The 17,844-nt window shown below is 42.4% G+C and overlaps 1 protein-coding gene across 1 annotated transcript in view; it reads left to right on the forward strand.

Annotated features, from left to right (window-relative positions):
• The window catches only part of LOC132400772 (pecanex-like protein 1), a 232,878-nt gene that overhangs the window by 57,533 nt on the left and 157,501 nt on the right, over positions 1 to 17,844 (forward strand). Inside the window, exons 11-13 of the mRNA XM_059982121.1 lie at positions 6,011 to 6,147; positions 12,479 to 12,632; positions 15,024 to 15,056. Of these exons, the coding sequence (XP_059838104.1) occupies positions 6,011 to 6,147; positions 12,479 to 12,632; positions 15,024 to 15,056 (324 nt within the window). The remainder of the gene's footprint in view (positions 1 to 6,010; positions 6,148 to 12,478; positions 12,633 to 15,023; positions 15,057 to 17,844) is intronic.

Here is a 17,844-nt window from a genome sequence, read left to right on the forward strand (position 1 = left end):
GCGTAGGTTATCGTGGATTGCGATCGAAAAAAAAACAGAAGTTTTCTTACTAAGTAAGTCAGAACAGGTACATCTGGTATTATTTAGTGTCAGTTAGTCAAACATTTGTCTTAGTATATAGTATATATTTTACCTTTCTACGCATATAAAACACTTAAGAAACGTATGTTTCAGTGCTGGGCGATCCAGTGACAGATCGCTCCCAAGCGTGTTGTCCATCCATGTCGGGTTGATGTGGAGGATCAAAAACCCAAAATCCCAAAACCCAATAATTAAACCACTGCGTCGCTTAGTAATAATTATAGCTTTTATCGGGGTAGTGCTTTATCCTTTAAAATTGTTCTGATCGTTGACCAATGTAGCCTAACGCTTTTCCAATGACTGATGGCGTTTCACCTCTTTCTGATCACTTTATTGTTTCCACTTTATTTTCATTCGTGATGGTGATTATTTTCGTGAACCGAAACGCTGCAGATTCAGAGGTCCACCGCCAGGTCCTAATGTCCACCGCCAGGTCCTAATGTCCACCGCACTGAGACAGGTTAAATAAGGCATCTGGGTTTTTTGGTATCCGCGAGGGGTCCCAGAACCAATCCCTCGCGGATTAGGAGGGCCAATTTTACACATATTGGCCACTTTATTAGGTAATTAGTGTACCTAATAAAGTAACCACTGAGTGTATGGTTATGGTGTTCTGTTGCTGCAGCCCACATTCACTTCAAGGTTGTGCATTCAGAGATGTTTTTCTGCATACCACTGTTGTAACACAATAGACAATAGGTGCAGGAGTAGGCCATTTGGCCCTTCTAGCCAGTACTGCCATTCACTGTGATCATGGCTGATCATACACAATCAGTACCCCATTCCTGCCCTCTCCCCATATCCCTTGACCCCGCTATCTATAAGAGCTCTATCTAACTCTCTCTTGAATGCATCCAGAGACTTGGCCTCCACTGCCTTCTGGGGCAGAGCATTCCACATATCCACCACTCTCTGGATGAAAATGTTTTTCTGCATCTCAGTTCTAAATGGCCTACTCCTTAGTTTTAAACTGTGGGCTCTAGTTCTGGACTCACCCATCACCGGGAACATGCTTCCTGCCTCCAGCGTGGCCAATCCCTTAATAATCTTATATGTTTCAATCAGATTCCCTCTCATCCTTCCAACACATGGGCATTTGAATTACTGTTGCCTTCCTGTTCAGTTTGAACCAATCTGGCCATTATCCACTGACCTCTCTCATTAACAAGGTGTTTTCACCCACAGAACTGCTGCTCACTGGACATTTTTTCTTTTTTTGCACCGTTCTCTGTAAACTAGAAACTTGTGTGTGAAAATCTCAGGAGATCAGCAGTTTCTGAGATACTCAAACCACCCCAGCTGGCACCAATAATCATTCTATGGTCAAAATCATTTAGATCCCATTTCTTCCTATTCTCATGTTTGGCCTGAACAGCAAGTGAACTTCTTGCCCATGTCTGCATGCACTTATGCCCCACAATTGTCTGTTCAGATGTTTGCATTAGTGAGCAAATGTAGAGGTGTACCTAATAAAATGGCTGCTGAGTATAAATCAAAGAAGTTGAGTAAGTAGGTCACCTGGCCTTCATGTGATTCATCTTAGTCTGCTGTGGATTACAAAGCAATGTAAGGACCTGTCAGGCAGCACCTTGGTGGTGGGGAAGCATTTAGAAATAATTAATGGAAAGTTAATAGGCACTTAAAATTAGCTTTATTTGTCACATGTACATCAAAACATACAATGAAATGCATAGTTTGTGTTAACAACGCAGTCCAAAGATGTGCTGGGGTAGCCCACAACTCACTAACCCTAACTGTGCGGCTTTGGGATGTGGGAGGAAACCAGAGCACCCAGAGGAAAACCACGCGGTCACAGAGAGAACATACAAACTCATTACAGACAGTACTGGGAATTGAACCCTGACCGCAGTTGCTGATGCTGTAAAGCTTTGCACTAACCTATGCCACTGTGTTGCCCCAACTTTTATAGTTAATAAGGTAGAATTAGCCAGATTGAAGTTTTCTTGAAAAGGTTGATTGGGCAGAAATTGGCAAATGGAATTTAATGCAGACAAGTGTGAGGTGTTGTACTTTGGAAGGACAAATCAAGGTAGGACATACGCAGTAAATGGTAGGACACCGAGGAGTGCGGAAGAACAAAGGGATCTGGGAGTTCAGACACATATTTCCCGGTAAGTGGCATCACAGGTAGACAGGGTTGTAAAGAAGGCTTTTGGCATCCTGGCATTCATAAATCAGAGTATTGAGTATAGGAGTTGGGATGTTATGGTGAGGTTGTATAAGACACTGGTGAGGCCAAATTTGGAGTATTGTGTGCATTTCTGGTCACCTAACTATAGGAAGGATATGAGTAAGATTGAAAGAGTGCAGAGAAGATTTACTAGGATGTTGCCAGTTCTTTAGGAATTGAATTACAGGGAAAGATTGAACAGGTTATGACTTTATTCCTTGGAGAGTAGAAGAATGAGGGGGGATTTGATAAAGGTTTACAAAATTATGAGGAGTATAGACAGTAAATGCGAGTAGGCTCTGTACACTTAGATTAGGAGAGATAAATACTAGAGGACATGACTTTAGGGTGAAAGGGGAAAGGTTTAGGGGAAACATTAGAGGGAACCTTCACTTGGAGAGTGGTGCGAGTGTGGAACGAGCTGCCGTCTGATGTGGTAAATGCGGGTGCACTCTTAAGTTCTGATAATAAATTGGATAGATACATGGATGGGAGAGGTCTGGAGGGTTATGGACTGGGTGCAGGTCAATGGGACTAGTGGAATAAAGTTTTGGCACAGACTAGAAGGGCTGAATGGCCCATTTTCTGTGCTGTAGTGTTCTATGATTCTATGGAAGTGTATACAATTATTATTGACTGTGAAGCTTTTCAGAAGGCATTTCAAAAAGTCTATGATAAAAGCCTGGCTAATAGAATTAGGGCCCATGAGTTAAGTTGGCCAGTGGATAAAAAAATTGGCTCAGGGCAGAACTTGGTTATTTGGGCTTTTTCATATTGAGTGCTGTTTCACAGGGTAACATTGTTGTGACCCCTTATTTTCTTGGTAAAGGTTAATGAGTTGGAAACAATGTCACTATCACTGAGTCTATGCAGATTATCACTGAGATTGACTTACCTATTGGGCAGACCAATAGCAAATGAAGTTCAGTACACCAAAATATGAGGTGACACAGAGAATCTGCTTATGATAGAAATCTTGAGCAACATGTACAAAATACTGGAGAAACCTAACAGGTCAGGCAGCATCTGTGGAGGAGAATAAACAAACACTCAGCTTTTCAGGCCAAGACCCTTCATCAGACTGAAAGATTGACTCTTTATTTCCCTTCATAGATGATGCCTGACCAGCTAAGTTCCTCCAGCATCTTGTGGGTGTTGCTCCAATACAAGTTGGTACGATTTGGCAGAAGTATTGAAAAAAAAATACAGACTAAATGGTTCTAAAATAAGCAGGGGCAGAATAATTGGGCGTAAAAATCTTTGAAAGTAGCCGAATATGTTGAGACCTGGGGAATACAATACAGGGCCACAAATGAAAGGCATCCAATTTTGATCAGCACACTTAAGAAATTATGCAGACATACTAAAGAGGGTGCAGATAATAAGGTTTATGAGAGTGGGAATGGTTCCAGTGAAGAGGCTTTTAGCTATTGTTCTCTTTTCAAGGAAATTGAGGAGAGATTTAATAGATGTGTGCAATATCAAAATGGGTGTACATGTCTTTGACATTAGGACATTAGGCTAAAAGTATATTTAGCTGGCTGGTGGCGTAGTGGCATCAGCGCTGGACTTCAGAGCGAAGGCTCCCGAAGGCTCCCAGCTCCCTTGCACGCTTTCCATCCGTACTGGGTGAGCATCAAGCTAGCAACTCGGCCTTGTAAAAACAAGAAAGCCTGCTAAAAAAAAATGCCATCATGACGGTGTCCTGATGACTCCACTTGGAGTTATGGGCTGAAGAAAGAAAGAAGAAATTTGTAGTTAGAAAAACACCAAGAGAGTACCTGAACTGTCATCAGTGTTTTGACAAAGGAGCTTCTGGACCAACCTCGGCCAGGGGTCTATTGGACACCAGACATTTAACTGCACTGACATGTATAGGATTGTGAATAAGATTATAAGAGGTATAGATAGAGTGGACAGCCAGTGCATTATTTCCCAGGTTAGAGACTAGCTTTATTTGCTACATGTACATCTAAACATCAAAACACAGAGTGAAATGTGTCATTTGTGTCAATGACCAACACAGTCCAACAATGTGCTGGGGGCAGCCCACAGGTGTTGCTATGCTTCTGGTGCCTACGTAGCACGCCCACAATTTACTAGCCCTGACCTACACACACAAAATGCTGGTGTAACGCAGCAGACCAGGCAGCATCTATAGGGAGAAGCACTGTCGATATTTCAGGCCGAGACCCTTCATCAGGACTAACGGAAAGGAAAGATAATTAAGAGATTTGAAAGTAGGAGAGGGAGGGGCAAATGTGAAATGATAGGAGAGGACCAGGGGGGTGAGGGGGGAGGGGTGAAGCTGAGAGCCGGAAAGGTGATTGGCAAAAGAGATAGAGCTGGAGAAAGGAAAGGATCATGGGACAGGAGGCCTAGGGAGAAAGACAGAGGGAGGGGAGCACCAGAGGGAGAAGGAGAACAGGCAGAGTGATGGGCAGAAAGAGAGAAAAAAAAGGAGGGGGAAAAAACTAAAAATATCAGGGATGGGAGGAGGGGCATTAACAGAAGTGAATGTTCAAAATCATGTTTCATGATCCTTTCCCTTCTCCAGCTCTGTATCCCTTTTGCCAATCTCCTTTCCAGCTCTTAGCTTCACCCCACCCCCTCTGGTCTTCTATCATTTCACATTTTCCCCTCCCCCTCCTACTTTCAAATCTCTTAACTATCTTTCTTTTCAGTTAGTCCTGACGAAGGGTCTCGGCACAAAACGTGGACAGTACTTCTCCCTATAGATGCTGCCTGGCTTGCTGCGTTCCACCAGCATTTTGTGTGTGTTGTTTGAATTTCCAGCATCTGCAGATTTCCTCGTGTTAGCCCTAACCGATGCATTTTTGGAGTATGGAGGAAACTGGAAAACCTGGAGCCAACCCACACGGTCACAAGGAGAATGTATAAACTCCTTACAGATAGCAGCAGGAATTTAACCCCAATAGTTTGAGTGCTGTCGCTGTAAAGCATTATGCTAGCCACTAAGCTACTGTGCTGCCCCAATACCAGAGGACATCCTTTTAACGTGAGTGGTGGAAAGTATAGGAAGGATGCCAGAGGTAGATTTTTTTAAATACAAGAAGTGTTAAGTGCCAGGAATGCACTGCTGAGGGTGACGGTAGAAGCTGAAACATTAGGGACATTTCAGAGACGCTTAGATAGACACATGGATGAAAGAAAAATGGAGGGTATAGAAGGGAAGGGTTAGATTGATCATGGAGTAGGTTAAACATCAGGGGTTGAACATCTTGAACTGTTCTGTATTGTTCTATGTTTTATGTTCACATCACATCAAGTCCTTAGATAGCTCCTTCCTCCTAACTGTTGTCTTGGAGCTTAGTTTCTTTTTTGTTTCTGTGTCCACACATCTGGAGAAACAAGAGGGGAACGTGAAGCAAAAGAAAAACGTGAACCTAGAGGCTCCTCAAGTTTGCTGTACCATTGAGAGAGTCATTGTCTGAACTAACACAAAGACCTCTTCTTCCTGCCTGGTCCCAGATTCTCTGATTCCATATCTCTTCAAAATTTATTGAGGACATTCATCAAATAAGCATCCACAGTAGGTAGAAGAAAACTACAAAGGTCGAAAAAATAAAATTACATTTTAGCCCTTAGAGCATAGTTTAAGATTTACCATCCAAAGAAATAACTCTGAAACTAAGTCAAAGCAATTACAAACTGTGTTTTTTGGCTGGTTGTTGAGATTTTGTGTTCAAAGATATCCATTACCATTCATTTCTGAAGGGAGCTGGAAATCGTGAATCAGCTGTTAAAGTAGAAGAGAACTCTAGCTTCAGACAATCTTACAGATTTTGGATCTTACCTGGAAAGTGGGTGGAGATTCATTATGATCGTCTGGCTTTGATGACTTTACTGGACAGGTAAAAGATTTTTGCTTTTAGGCCTCTGTAACTTTGTAGCAACACAACATTATTAAAGTCAAATAAAATAATTTATTTTATTAAAATGTGCCAATCATTTTAATTTCAATCCCCATTTCCATTCTGACATATCGGTCCATGACTTCCTTTTCTGTCACGATGAGACCATTCTTAGGTTGGAGGAGCAACACACCGTAATCTGTCTGGATAGCTTCCAACCTGATGTCATGGGCATCGATTTCTTAACCGGGTAATTCTTCCCCTTCCCCCTTCTTCAATTCCCTACTTTGGCTCCTTTCTTGCCCTTTCTCTTCTCCTCACCTATCCCCTACCCCTGGTGACCCTCATCCTCTTTACCTTTCTCCCATGGTCCATTTTCCTCTTTGTCAGATTCCTTCCTCTCTAGCCCTTTACCTTTTCCAGCTGTCACTTCCCAGCTTCTTGCTCCATCCCCCATCCCCCACCCATCTGACTTCACCTATCATCTTCCAGCTTGTACTCCTTTCACCCCCCCCCCCCACTTCTAATTCAGGCTTCTTCCCTCTTCCTTTCCAGTCCAGATGAAGGGTCTTGGCCTGAAACTTCGACTGTTTTTATTCATTTCTTCAGAAGCTTTAAAAAAGTAATTAAGAAGGTAAAGATGGAATATGGAAGTAAGCGATCCAATAATATTAACCAGAATAACAAAAGTTTTTTTGGATACATAAAGTGTAAAAGAGAGGTGAGAGTGGATATTGGACTGCTGGAAGCTGATGCTGGAGAGATAGTAATGGGGGACAACGAAATGGTGGACAAACTGAATAAGTATTTTGCATCACGAGGAAATCTGCAGATGCTGGAAATTCAAGCAAGCACACACAAAATGCTGGTGGAACGCAGCAGGCCAGGCAGCATCAATAGGAAGAAGTACAGTTGACGTTTCAGGCCAAGACCCTTCGTTAGGACTAACTGAAAGAAAAGATAGTAAGAGATTTAAAAGTAGGAGGGGGAGGTGGAAATCAGAAATGTTAGGAGAAAACAGGAGGGGGTGGGGTGAAGCTAAGAGCCGGAAAGGTGATTGGCAAAAGGGGTACAGAGCTGGAGAAGGGAAAGAATCATGGGACGGGAGGCCTAGGGAGAAAGAGAAGGGGAGGGGAGCACTGGAGGGAGATGGAAAACAGGAGAAGAGTGATGGGCAGAGAGAGGAAAAAAAGGAGGGGGAATAAATCAGGGATGGGGTAAGAAGGGGAGGAGGGGCATTAACGGAAGTTAGAGAAATCAGTGTTCATGCCATCAGGTTGGAGGCTACCCAGATGGAATATAAAGTGTTGTTCCAGGAGCTATGAATCCATGGTGTTACAGGAAATATACTAGCATGGATAAAACAGTGGCTGATTAGCAGGAGGCAAAGAGTAGGAATAAAGGATGCCTCTTCTGTGTTGGAACCAATTTTTTTTAAAGTTATATGTCAGTGATTTGGATGATGGAATTGATGGCTTTGTTGAAAAGGAGAATGGGCAAAGAAATGGCAGATGGAATAGTGTGTTGGGAAGTGCATGGTCATGTACTTTGGAAGAATCAGAATCAGGTTTATTATCACCGGCATATAACGTGAAATTTGTTAACTTAACAGCAGCAGTTCGATGCAATACATAATATAGAAGAGGAAAAAATAAGTAAAATAGTAATAATAGATAAGTAAATCAATTACAGTATATGTGTATTGAATAGATTAAAAATGTGCAAAAATCAGAAATACTGTATATTAAAAAAGTAAGTGAGATAGTGTCCAAGGATTCAATGTCCATTTAAGAATCAGTTGGCAGAGGGGAAGAAGCTGTTCCTGAATCAGTGAGTATGTGCCTTCAGGCTTCTGTATCTCCTACCTGATGGTAACAGTGAGAAAAGGGCATGCCCTAGGTGCTGGAGGTCCTTAATAATGGACACTGCCTTTCTGAGACACCGTTCCCTAAAGGTGTCCTGTGTATTTTGTAGGCTAGTACCCAAGATGGAGCTGACTAGATTTACAAGGTTCTGCAGGTTCTTTCGGTCCTGTGCAGTAGTCCCTCCATACCAGATGGTGATGCAGCCTCTCAGATTGTTCTCTACAGTACATCTGTAGAAGTTTTTGAGTGTATTTGCTGACATGCCAAATCAATGTGTTGACTATTTTCTAAATGGAGAGAAAATACAAAAAAACTGAGGTGCAAAGGGACTTGGGAGTCCTTGCGCTGAACTCAATTCTCAGGTTGAGTCTGTGGTGAGGAAGGCAAATGCAATGTTAGCATTCACTTCTAGAGGACTAGAATATAAAAGCAACGATGTAATGTTGAGACTTTATGAAGCACAAGTGAGGCCTCACTGGGAGTATTGTGAGCAGTTTTGGACCCCTTATCTCAGAAAGGATGTGCTGAAACTGGAGAGGGTTCAAAGGAAATTGACGAAAGTGATTCCAGGATTGAATAGCTTGTCATATGAAGAGCGTTTAATGGCTCTGGGCCTATATTTGCTGGAATTCAGAAGATTGAGGGGTGACCTCATTGAAAACTATCGAATGGTGAAAGAGTGGATGTGGAGAGGATGTTTCCTATGGTGGGATAGTCTAAGACCAGAAGACACAACCACAGAATAGAAGGGTGTTGTTTTAGAATGGAGACGAGGAGGAATTTCTTTCACCAGAGAGTGGTGAATCTGTGGAATTCTTTGCCACAGGTATCTGTAGAGGCCAAGTCTTTATGTATATTTAAGGCAGAGGTTGATAGATTATTGACTGGTCAGGGCATGAATGGATATGGGGAGAAGGGAGGAGATTGGGGCTGAGAGGAAAATTGGATCAGCTATGATAAAATGGTGAAGCAGGCCTGACTGAGCTTGTATATCTTTTGGTCATTTGGTCTTATGGTCTTGAGCTGCCTGACCTGTTGAGTTCCTCCAGCATTTTGTGTGTTGCTCCCTAAGACCATAAAATATAGGCGCTGCATGGAGTCTGCTGCATCATGGCAGATTTATTATCCCTCTCAGCACTATTCTGCCTTCTCCCTGTAACCTTTGATGCCTTGACTAAACAAGAACTTATCAACCTCTGCTTTAAATATACTGAATGACTTGGCCTCCTTAGCTGTCCATAACAATGAATTCCACAGATTCATCACCCTCTGGCTAAAGAAACTCCTTCTCATCTCTGTTCTAAATGGATGTCCATCTATTCAAAGGCTCTGCTGTCTAGTTTGGAGTCACCCCTATAGACAGTATTCTCTCCACATCTGCTATATCTAGGCCTTTCAATAGTCAAACGGTTTCAATGAGACCTGTTCCTCCCCCCACCCCGCCAATTCTTCTAAACTCCAGTGAGTACAGGCCCAGAACCAACAAACGTTGCTCAAATGTTAACCCTTTCATTCCTGGGGTCATTCTTGTGAACGTCCTCTGGACTCTGTCCGATTCCAGCGTATCGTTTGTTAGAGAAGGGGCCCAAAACATCTAGTAGTTCTCCAAGTGCTGCCTTATAAAGCCAAAGCATCACATCCTTGCTCTTTTATTCCAGTTCTCATGATGAATTACCTTCCTTCCCATTGACTCAATCTGCAAGCTAATCTTTAGGGAATCCTGCACAAGGACTCCTTAGTCCATTTGTGCCTCTGATTTTTGAATTTTGATGCCTTGACTAAATAAGAACCTATCAACCTCTGCTTTAAATATGCAAATGACTTGGCCTTCATAGCTGTCCATAACAATGAATTCCACAGATTCACCACACTCTGGCTAAAGAAATTCCTTCTAATCTCTATTTAGAAAATAGTCTACAGCTTTATTCCTTCTACCAATGTGCATGACCTTACACTATACATGTTCCATCTACAACGTCTTTGTCCATTCTTCCAGCCTGTCCAAGTGCTTCTGCAGATTCCTTCCTCAACACTACCTGCCCCTGCATCTATGTTTGTAACTTCTGTTAAAATAATGTTGCCTGTTTTCTTAGACACATAGAACACTACAGCACAGATACAGGTCCTGCATCCCATCTAGTCCATGCACCTGGACCATAGTCCTCCATAGCCTTCCATACCGCTCTCATCCATATACCTATCTAATTTATCTTAAATGTTGAAATTGAACTCGTATCCACCACTTTTGTTGGCAGCTCATTCCACACTCTCACAACCCTCTGAGTGAAGAAGTTCCCCCTCATGTTTCCTTTAAACATTTTGCCTTTTGCTCCTAATCTATGGATTAATCTCCTAATCTCCAAACCTAAACTTTTGCAAAGTTTTCATACAAAATATATTTTGAAACCTAATGATAAAAATTTGATATTTAAGCAAGATATGAGATAATTATTTGTCAGCCTACTTCATTTCACCCAATGTCCTGCGCTGCAGTTTCCTATTGGCTTCAAGTTTATATTTTCTTTCCATTTCACCTCTTGCCATCATTTAAGGAATTGATCTCTCTTTGTATGAATATATTTCTGAAATCTGCCCTGAATTTACTAGTTTAAACTGACTTCATATGCTTGGGGGAAGAATTAACTGAAAGTAACTTTCGAGAAAGCAACTTCCCTTCAAAATCTTTCATAAAACTCCATGAAAATATCTCTTAGGCATTTCCTCTCAAAATCAAAAAGCATAGATTTCTCACCTTTCTTGGTAATCTGTCTCTACTCCCTCCCACAATCCATTCAATCGCTCCGGTCTATTGCTCAGTTCTCCACTCCAATTTCCCACTCTGAATAAATTCTTCAGTTCACTTAGACATCCTGACCACCTGCTACCCCTGCCCCAAAGTCCAGTCCCTTTCACTCATTCAATTGTGTACCCTAGCCCTGTCAGTTTCTCTGATCCTTCTCATTCCTTTCCTCAGAGAATTAATCTAAAGATCTGATGAAGGGACTCAGTCCAAAATGTTGGCTGTTTATTGCGTTCCATAGATGCTTACTGATGTGCTGAGTTCCTGCAGTATTTTGTGTGTTGGTGTTATCAGTTATTAAGCCTACTTGCTTTCATACTTAAGATTTACGCCAAATCTTATTAGTGCAATGATGCACTTAATGGTGATCCTTGTTGAAAAAGAGTACCAGGGATTAATTGCTGATGTTACTTCACTTTATTTTAAGAACATAGAACATTAAACCACACTACAAGCCCTTTGGTCACAATGTTGCGCTGATATTTGAACCTTCTCTATGTTCAGTCTAACCCTTCCCTCTTACATAGCCCTCCATTTCTCTATCATCCATGTGCATATCTAAGAATTTCTTAAATGCCCTAATCTATCTGGCTCTAACACCCTGGCTGGGTATTCCACACACTCACCACTCTGTAAAAAATGTACCTCTGACATCCCGCTATACTTTGTTCCAATCACATTAAAGTTATGCCCCCTCATATTAGTCACTTCCACCTGGGAAAAAGTTTTTGGGTATCCACTGAATCTGTGCTTTGTAAAATCTTGTACAATTCTATCAGGTTACCTCTCATCCTCTTATCAAAAAAGGAAAGTGCTAGCTCACTCAATTTATCTTCATAAAACATGCTGTTTAATCTAGGCAGCATCCTGGTAAATCTCCTCTGCATATAACTGGATATGTTTTAAAAAAACTTACCCAGTTTTCACCTCCCTGTTTTTACTGAATTCTGCTTAAACTGAAACAATTTTATAGATGTGGCTTGCAAGATGTTCCTCAGCTCCCATTGTCCTTGGACTTGTTTGGATCATTCGCAATCAGCAGGTTCAGTGAGCTTTGCTTCTCTCAAATTCTGTGATGCATCAGGTCATGAGGGAATCACATGCCACAAACTCCAGCTCTCACTGAGGTCCTGATGAAGGATCTTGGCCCGAAACATCAACTGTTTATTCCCTTCTATAGATACTACCTGACCTGCTGAATTCCTCCAGCATTTTGTGTGTGTAGCTCTCCCTGCGAGATTTCTCAGTAGTCAAGGAAACAACCATTGTTCTAGACAATGAACAGAGCTCTCATGTTGGAGAATGTTGGAATTCTAAGTGTCCTGATTTGATACTGGAGTTTGTCCAACATATTAAATGGACTAAAGACTCACATAAAGATATCTGGGAACGACAGTTGGATAAAAAGTACAAAGTACACTGCAGATGCTGCGGTCAAATGAACACGTGCAAACAAGTTGGATGAATTCAGCAGGTCGGGCAGCATCCGTTGAAAGGAGCGGTGAACTTTTCGGGCCGAGACCCTTTGTCAGGACCCAGTCCTGAGTCCTGACGAAGGGTCTCGGCCTGAAAAGTTGACCGCTCCTTTCAACAGATGCTGCCCGACCTGCTGAGTTCATCCAGCTTGTTTGTAACAGTTGGATAAAACTTTGCTGTACTTTTGCAGGAATCAGGGCATTGGAGAAAATGTGTTATCAGTTTCCTTGGCTGTCCTCGTTGCCCTTCTTGGATTCAGCCTTCTTGACAAGGGGTTTTTCAAGGACATCTCTGTTTTGTGCTTCTGCCTAGTTATTGCCAGCTGCCAATACTCCCTGTTAAAGGTAAGTGTGAATGATGTTCTGTCTCTTGTTCAGGCAAACCAATCTATTGCAGCTCTTCACAAAAAATGCTGGAGGGACTCAGCAGGTCAGGCTGCAACCCTTCTTCAAGACCAGGTCTCAGCCTGAAACACCGACTGTTTGTTCCTTTCCATAGATGCTGCCTGACCTGCTGAGTTCCTCCAGCACTTTTTGTGTGTTACTTTGGATTTCTAGCAGCTGCAGAATCTCTTGTGGTTGTATATTGTAGTTCTTGACACCTCAAGGACTGTTCACTCCTTCACTAACAACAAACCAAACCATGGGTCACCTGTGATCTAAAGGCTCTTCTCAATCACAAAAAGAGAGCCTTTAGATCAGGAGACAGGGAGGAAATGGAGAAAATCAAGGTGGCTAAAGAGGAATACAAGAGAGAGCTGGAGAACAAACCTGGGCAGAGTAGCACATCGGAAGTGTGGAGAGGCATGAAGAACATCATTGGCTTCAATCAGCCTAGCTGTTACAGATGCAGAATGCAGCTGTGAGTGAGTTGACGAGTGAAGCCAATTCTTCAATAGGTTTGACAGTTGCCCTCCTGTTAAAACTCAGCACACCAGTCTGGGTGCCGAGGCACCCAATGCTCTCTCAGCACCAACGCCTCCCTTCCTCCTTCCTCCCCCCTCCCCCCTCCAGTTCAACATGTGGATGAACAACACAGGCTACCACTGTCTACATCCCCCTTAAGCCCTACACCTATCATCCACACCTGCACATACCAACTGCTATCGTCCTGATCTTCATCTCCCCCAGCCCCCATCTTCCACCAACTCCCCAGTCATGGACTCACCTTCTCTATTGAGCAGGTGGGAAGGGCTCTGGGGAAACTCAGACATGGCAAAGAATTGGGACTAGATGGTGTGAACCCCAGGGTCCTGAAGGAGTGTGCTGTGCAACTGTGTGGAGTTCTCCAGCACATTTTCAATCTGAGTCTCAGCCTGGAAAAGGTCCTGACTGTGTAGAAAACATCATGTGTGGGCCCAGTATCCAAGAATGGCCAACAGAAACTGTTGAATGACTACTGTCCAGTGGCCTTGACCTCACATATCATGAAGATGCTTAGAGAGGCTGGTCCTGGCTCACCTCTGACCCTTGGTCAGATGAGCCTTTGATCCCCTGCAGTTTGCCTACTGGGAGCATATTGGAGTTGATGATAGTGTTATCTTTCTGCTGAACAAGGCTTACTCCCATTTGGACAAGCAGGACAGCACTATGAGGATCATGCTTTTTGATTTCTCAAGTGCCTTCAATACCATACAGTCCTCACTGCTGGGGGAAAAGCTCTGTTCAATGCAGATTGGCACTTCTGTTGTCTCCTGGATAATAACTATCTGACTGACAGACCACAGTTTGTGCGGCTTCAGAGCTGTGTGTCAGACATGGCTATAAGCAACATTGAAGCCCCACAGGGGACTGTACTAGCTCCCTTTCTGTTTACCCTGTATACCTCGGACTTTAGATACAACACTGAGTCATGTCATCTGCAGAAATTCACTGATGACTCAGCAATAGTTGTGTGTATAGAGGGAGAATGAGTGGATGAATACAGGACCCTGGTGGAGGACGTTGTCGAATGGTGCAAGCTGAATCATCTGCAGCTCAACATCAGTAAGACAAAGGAGATGGTGATGGACTTTAGGAAGAATAAGGTTGCATTGCTCCCTGTAACTATTGATGGTGAGGACATGGATGTAGTGAGGACCTACAAATACCTGGGTTGCACCTGGTTGACAGACTTGAGTGGAGCACCAACACAGGCTGTGTACAAAAAGAGCCAGAGTCTGAGGAGACTGAAGACCTTTGGAGAAATCAAGCCTCTCCTTCACATGTTCTACCAGTCTATTGTTGCCAGTACAATCTTCTATGTGGTGGTGTGCTGGGGCAATAGCATTAATATGGGTGATGCTAACAGGCTGAATAAACTGATTAGAAAGACTGGCTCTAATACAAGAGTTAAACTGGACACACTGGAGGCTGTAGTAGAACAAAGGACCCTACCCAAAGGAACAAATCCTGGCAATTCTGGATGATGTTTCTCACCCTCTGTATGCCAACTTGGCTAAACAGAGGAGCACTTTTAGTCATAGACAAAGATAACTGTACTGCTTCAAAGAGCGCTATATGAGGTCATTCTTACACTCAGCCATTAGGATCTATAATGAGACAATCTGTAGCCGGGGAAGTAATGGCTCACTCCTGTTACATTGTTTGAGGTAACTTATTTTTTATTCTTTCTTACTCTCTTCTCATATTTGTATATCTGCACTTGTAATGCTACTGTGGCACTGTAATTTCCTTTGGGGTCAATGAAATATTTATCTATCTATCTACCTTTCTATCTCTTCTCTTCTGTTTCAGAGTGCTCAGCCTGATCCTGCTTCGCCTGTGCACGTGAGTAATGACAACCGTACCTCAAAGGCCAAAGCCTGGAATGTCATTCAGACACTTTGATTATTCTGTTTAAATGATGGAAGTCCCAAGTGATTTCAGTCTTTCAGCCCTATCTTACCAAAACAGCATCTTGCTCCTTGTTGAGCCCTAGTTGTAGAAATTCGCTTTTTCAGTGAATCAGTTCCTGGCTGATTTAATGCTTCTCTAGTCTCAAATAGGAATGAACCATCCAAGACAGATTTAGTGAACCAGGTCTTCAAGGAGATCATGTTTAAAACATTACTTTCCCTGGTAAATGCAGCATTACGTGGGGTTGTCAACACATACAGTTGAAGTCAGATGTTTACATACACCTTAGCCAAATACATTTAAACTCAGTTTTTCACAATTCCTGACATCTAATCCTAGAAAACATTCCCTGTCTTAGGTCAGTTAGGATCATTCTCTTTATTTTAAGAATGTGAAATGTCAGAATAATAGCTTTTATTTCAGCTCTTATTTCTTTCATCACTTTCTAATGGTTCAGAAGTTTACATACACTTTGTTAGTATTTGGTAGAATTGCCTTTAAATAGTTTAACTTGGGTCAAATGTTTTGGCAGTCTTGTGGTAGCCTTCCACAAGCTTCTCTCAGTAAGTTGCTGGAATTTTGTTTCATTCCTCCAGACAGAACTGGTGTAACTGAGTCAGGTTTGTAGGCCTCCTTGCTTGTACATACTTTTTGTTCTTTGGATAAGCTGTTATACAGTTGCGTGAAAGACATTTATAATGACGCTACCTACATCTGGGTGTTTCACTAGTGATGTGTGCAATAGTTGAGAGGATTTTTGGCATAATGTATAAGAGGGATATAGAAGGGTGAATATGTCATGAAGGGATTTATAATATGTGAGGTGAGCCCCTGGTGTGTGAGTGGGTGGTAGGATATGTGGGGCTGATGGGACAGTGGGGAGAATGGGATGGGATTAGTTTTGCTGGGTGGCTGATAGTTGGCATGATCTTGATGGGCCAAAGGGCCATTCTGTTTATTTATATTTACTACAAGATCCAGGGCGAATACTCTTAATTTGAATAATGAACACTTCCACTTGTAGGCATCATTGCAGTGTAATGATTACCTTGATGCTATTGTAGCTCATAGCATTGTAGTTTGGAGTTCAATTCCAGTGTCCTCCATAAGAAAAGTTGTACACCCTTCCCATGAGCACCTGGGTTCCTTCCGGGTGCTCTGGTTTCCTTCTGCAGTCTAAAGAGATACCAGATAGTAAGTTAATTAGTCATTGTAAATTGGGAGATTTTAACTTTCCTAATATTGACTGGCATCTCCTGAGAGCAAAGGGGTGGAATTTGTTAGGTGTGTTCAGGAAGGTTTGCTGACACAATATGTAGATAATTAACTAGAGTAGAGGCTGTACTAGATGTGGAATTAGGAAATGAACCTGGTCAGGTGTCAGATCTCTTGGTGGGAGAGCATTTTGGAGCTAGTGATCACAATTCTATCTCCTTTACCACAGCACTGGAGAAGGATATGAGCCAACACTTTGGGAAAACATTTAATTGTGATAGGAAGAAATATGATATTATTAGGCAGGAACTAGGGAGCATAAATTGGGAGTAGATATTCTCAAGGAAATGCACAACAGAACTGTAGCAAATGTTTGGGGAACATCTGCTTGGCATTCTGTATAGGTATGTTCCATTAAGGCAGGGAAAGGATGGTAGGGTAAAAAAAACCATGGTTTACAAAGGAAGTGGAAAATCTAGTAAAGAAGATAAGTTTATGAAAGGGTCAAGAAACTAGGTACTGATAAAGTTCTAAAATATTACAAGGTTGCCAGGAAGGAGCTTAAGAATGAAATTAGGAGGCTTTGGCGAGTCGGATTATGGAAGGCCTGAAGGCATTCTACAAGCACGTGAAGAGCGAGATGATGAGCAGTGTGGAATAGGGCCAGTCAGGTGCAAAAGTGGAAACGTGTGGAGTCAGAAGAGGTAGTGGGCATACTTAATGAATACTTTGTTTCAGTATTTACAAGAGAAAAGGACCTTGGCCTCCAGAGGATTGGGGGGTTGCAAATGTTGTTCCCTTGTTCAAGAAAGGGAGTAGAAGTAACTCAGGAAATTATAGATTAGCGAGTCTTACTCCAGTGATGAGCAAGTTGTTGGAGAAGATCGTGAGAGACGGGATTTATGAGCATTTGGAGAAACATAATCTGATTAGCAATAGTTAGCCTGGCTTTGTCAAGGGCAGGTTATGCCTTATGAGCCTGATTGAATTCCTTGAGGATGTAACAAAATACATTGATGAACGTAGAGCAGTAGATGTAGTGTGTATGGATTTTGCTGAGGCATTTGATAAGGTTACCCATGTGAGGCTCATTCAGAAAGTAAGGAGGCATGGGGCCCAAGGAAACCTTGCTTTGTGAATCCAGAATTGGCTTGCCCACAGAAGGCGAAGTGGGGTTGTAGATGGTCGATACTCTGTATGGAGGTCATTGACCAGTGGTGTTCTGCAGGAATCTGTTCTGGGATCATTTCTCTTCATGATTTTCATAAACGACCTGGATGAGGAAGTGGAGGGATGGGTTAGTAAATTTGCTGATGACACAAAGGTTGGGGGCATTGTGAATACTACAGTGGGACATTGATAGGATGCAAATCTGGGCTGAGAAGTGGCAGATGGAGTTCAACCCAGATAAGTGTGAAGTGGTTCATTTTGTTAGGTCAAATTTGAAGGCAGAATATAGTATTAAAGGTAAGATTCTTGGCAGTGTGGAGGATCAGAGAGATTT

Source organism: Hypanus sabinus, chromosome 10 (genome assembly GCF_030144855.1).
Source record: "Hypanus sabinus isolate sHypSab1 chromosome 10, sHypSab1.hap1, whole genome shotgun sequence".
NCBI classification, from domain to species: domain Eukaryota; kingdom Metazoa; phylum Chordata; class Chondrichthyes; order Myliobatiformes; family Dasyatidae; genus Hypanus; species Hypanus sabinus.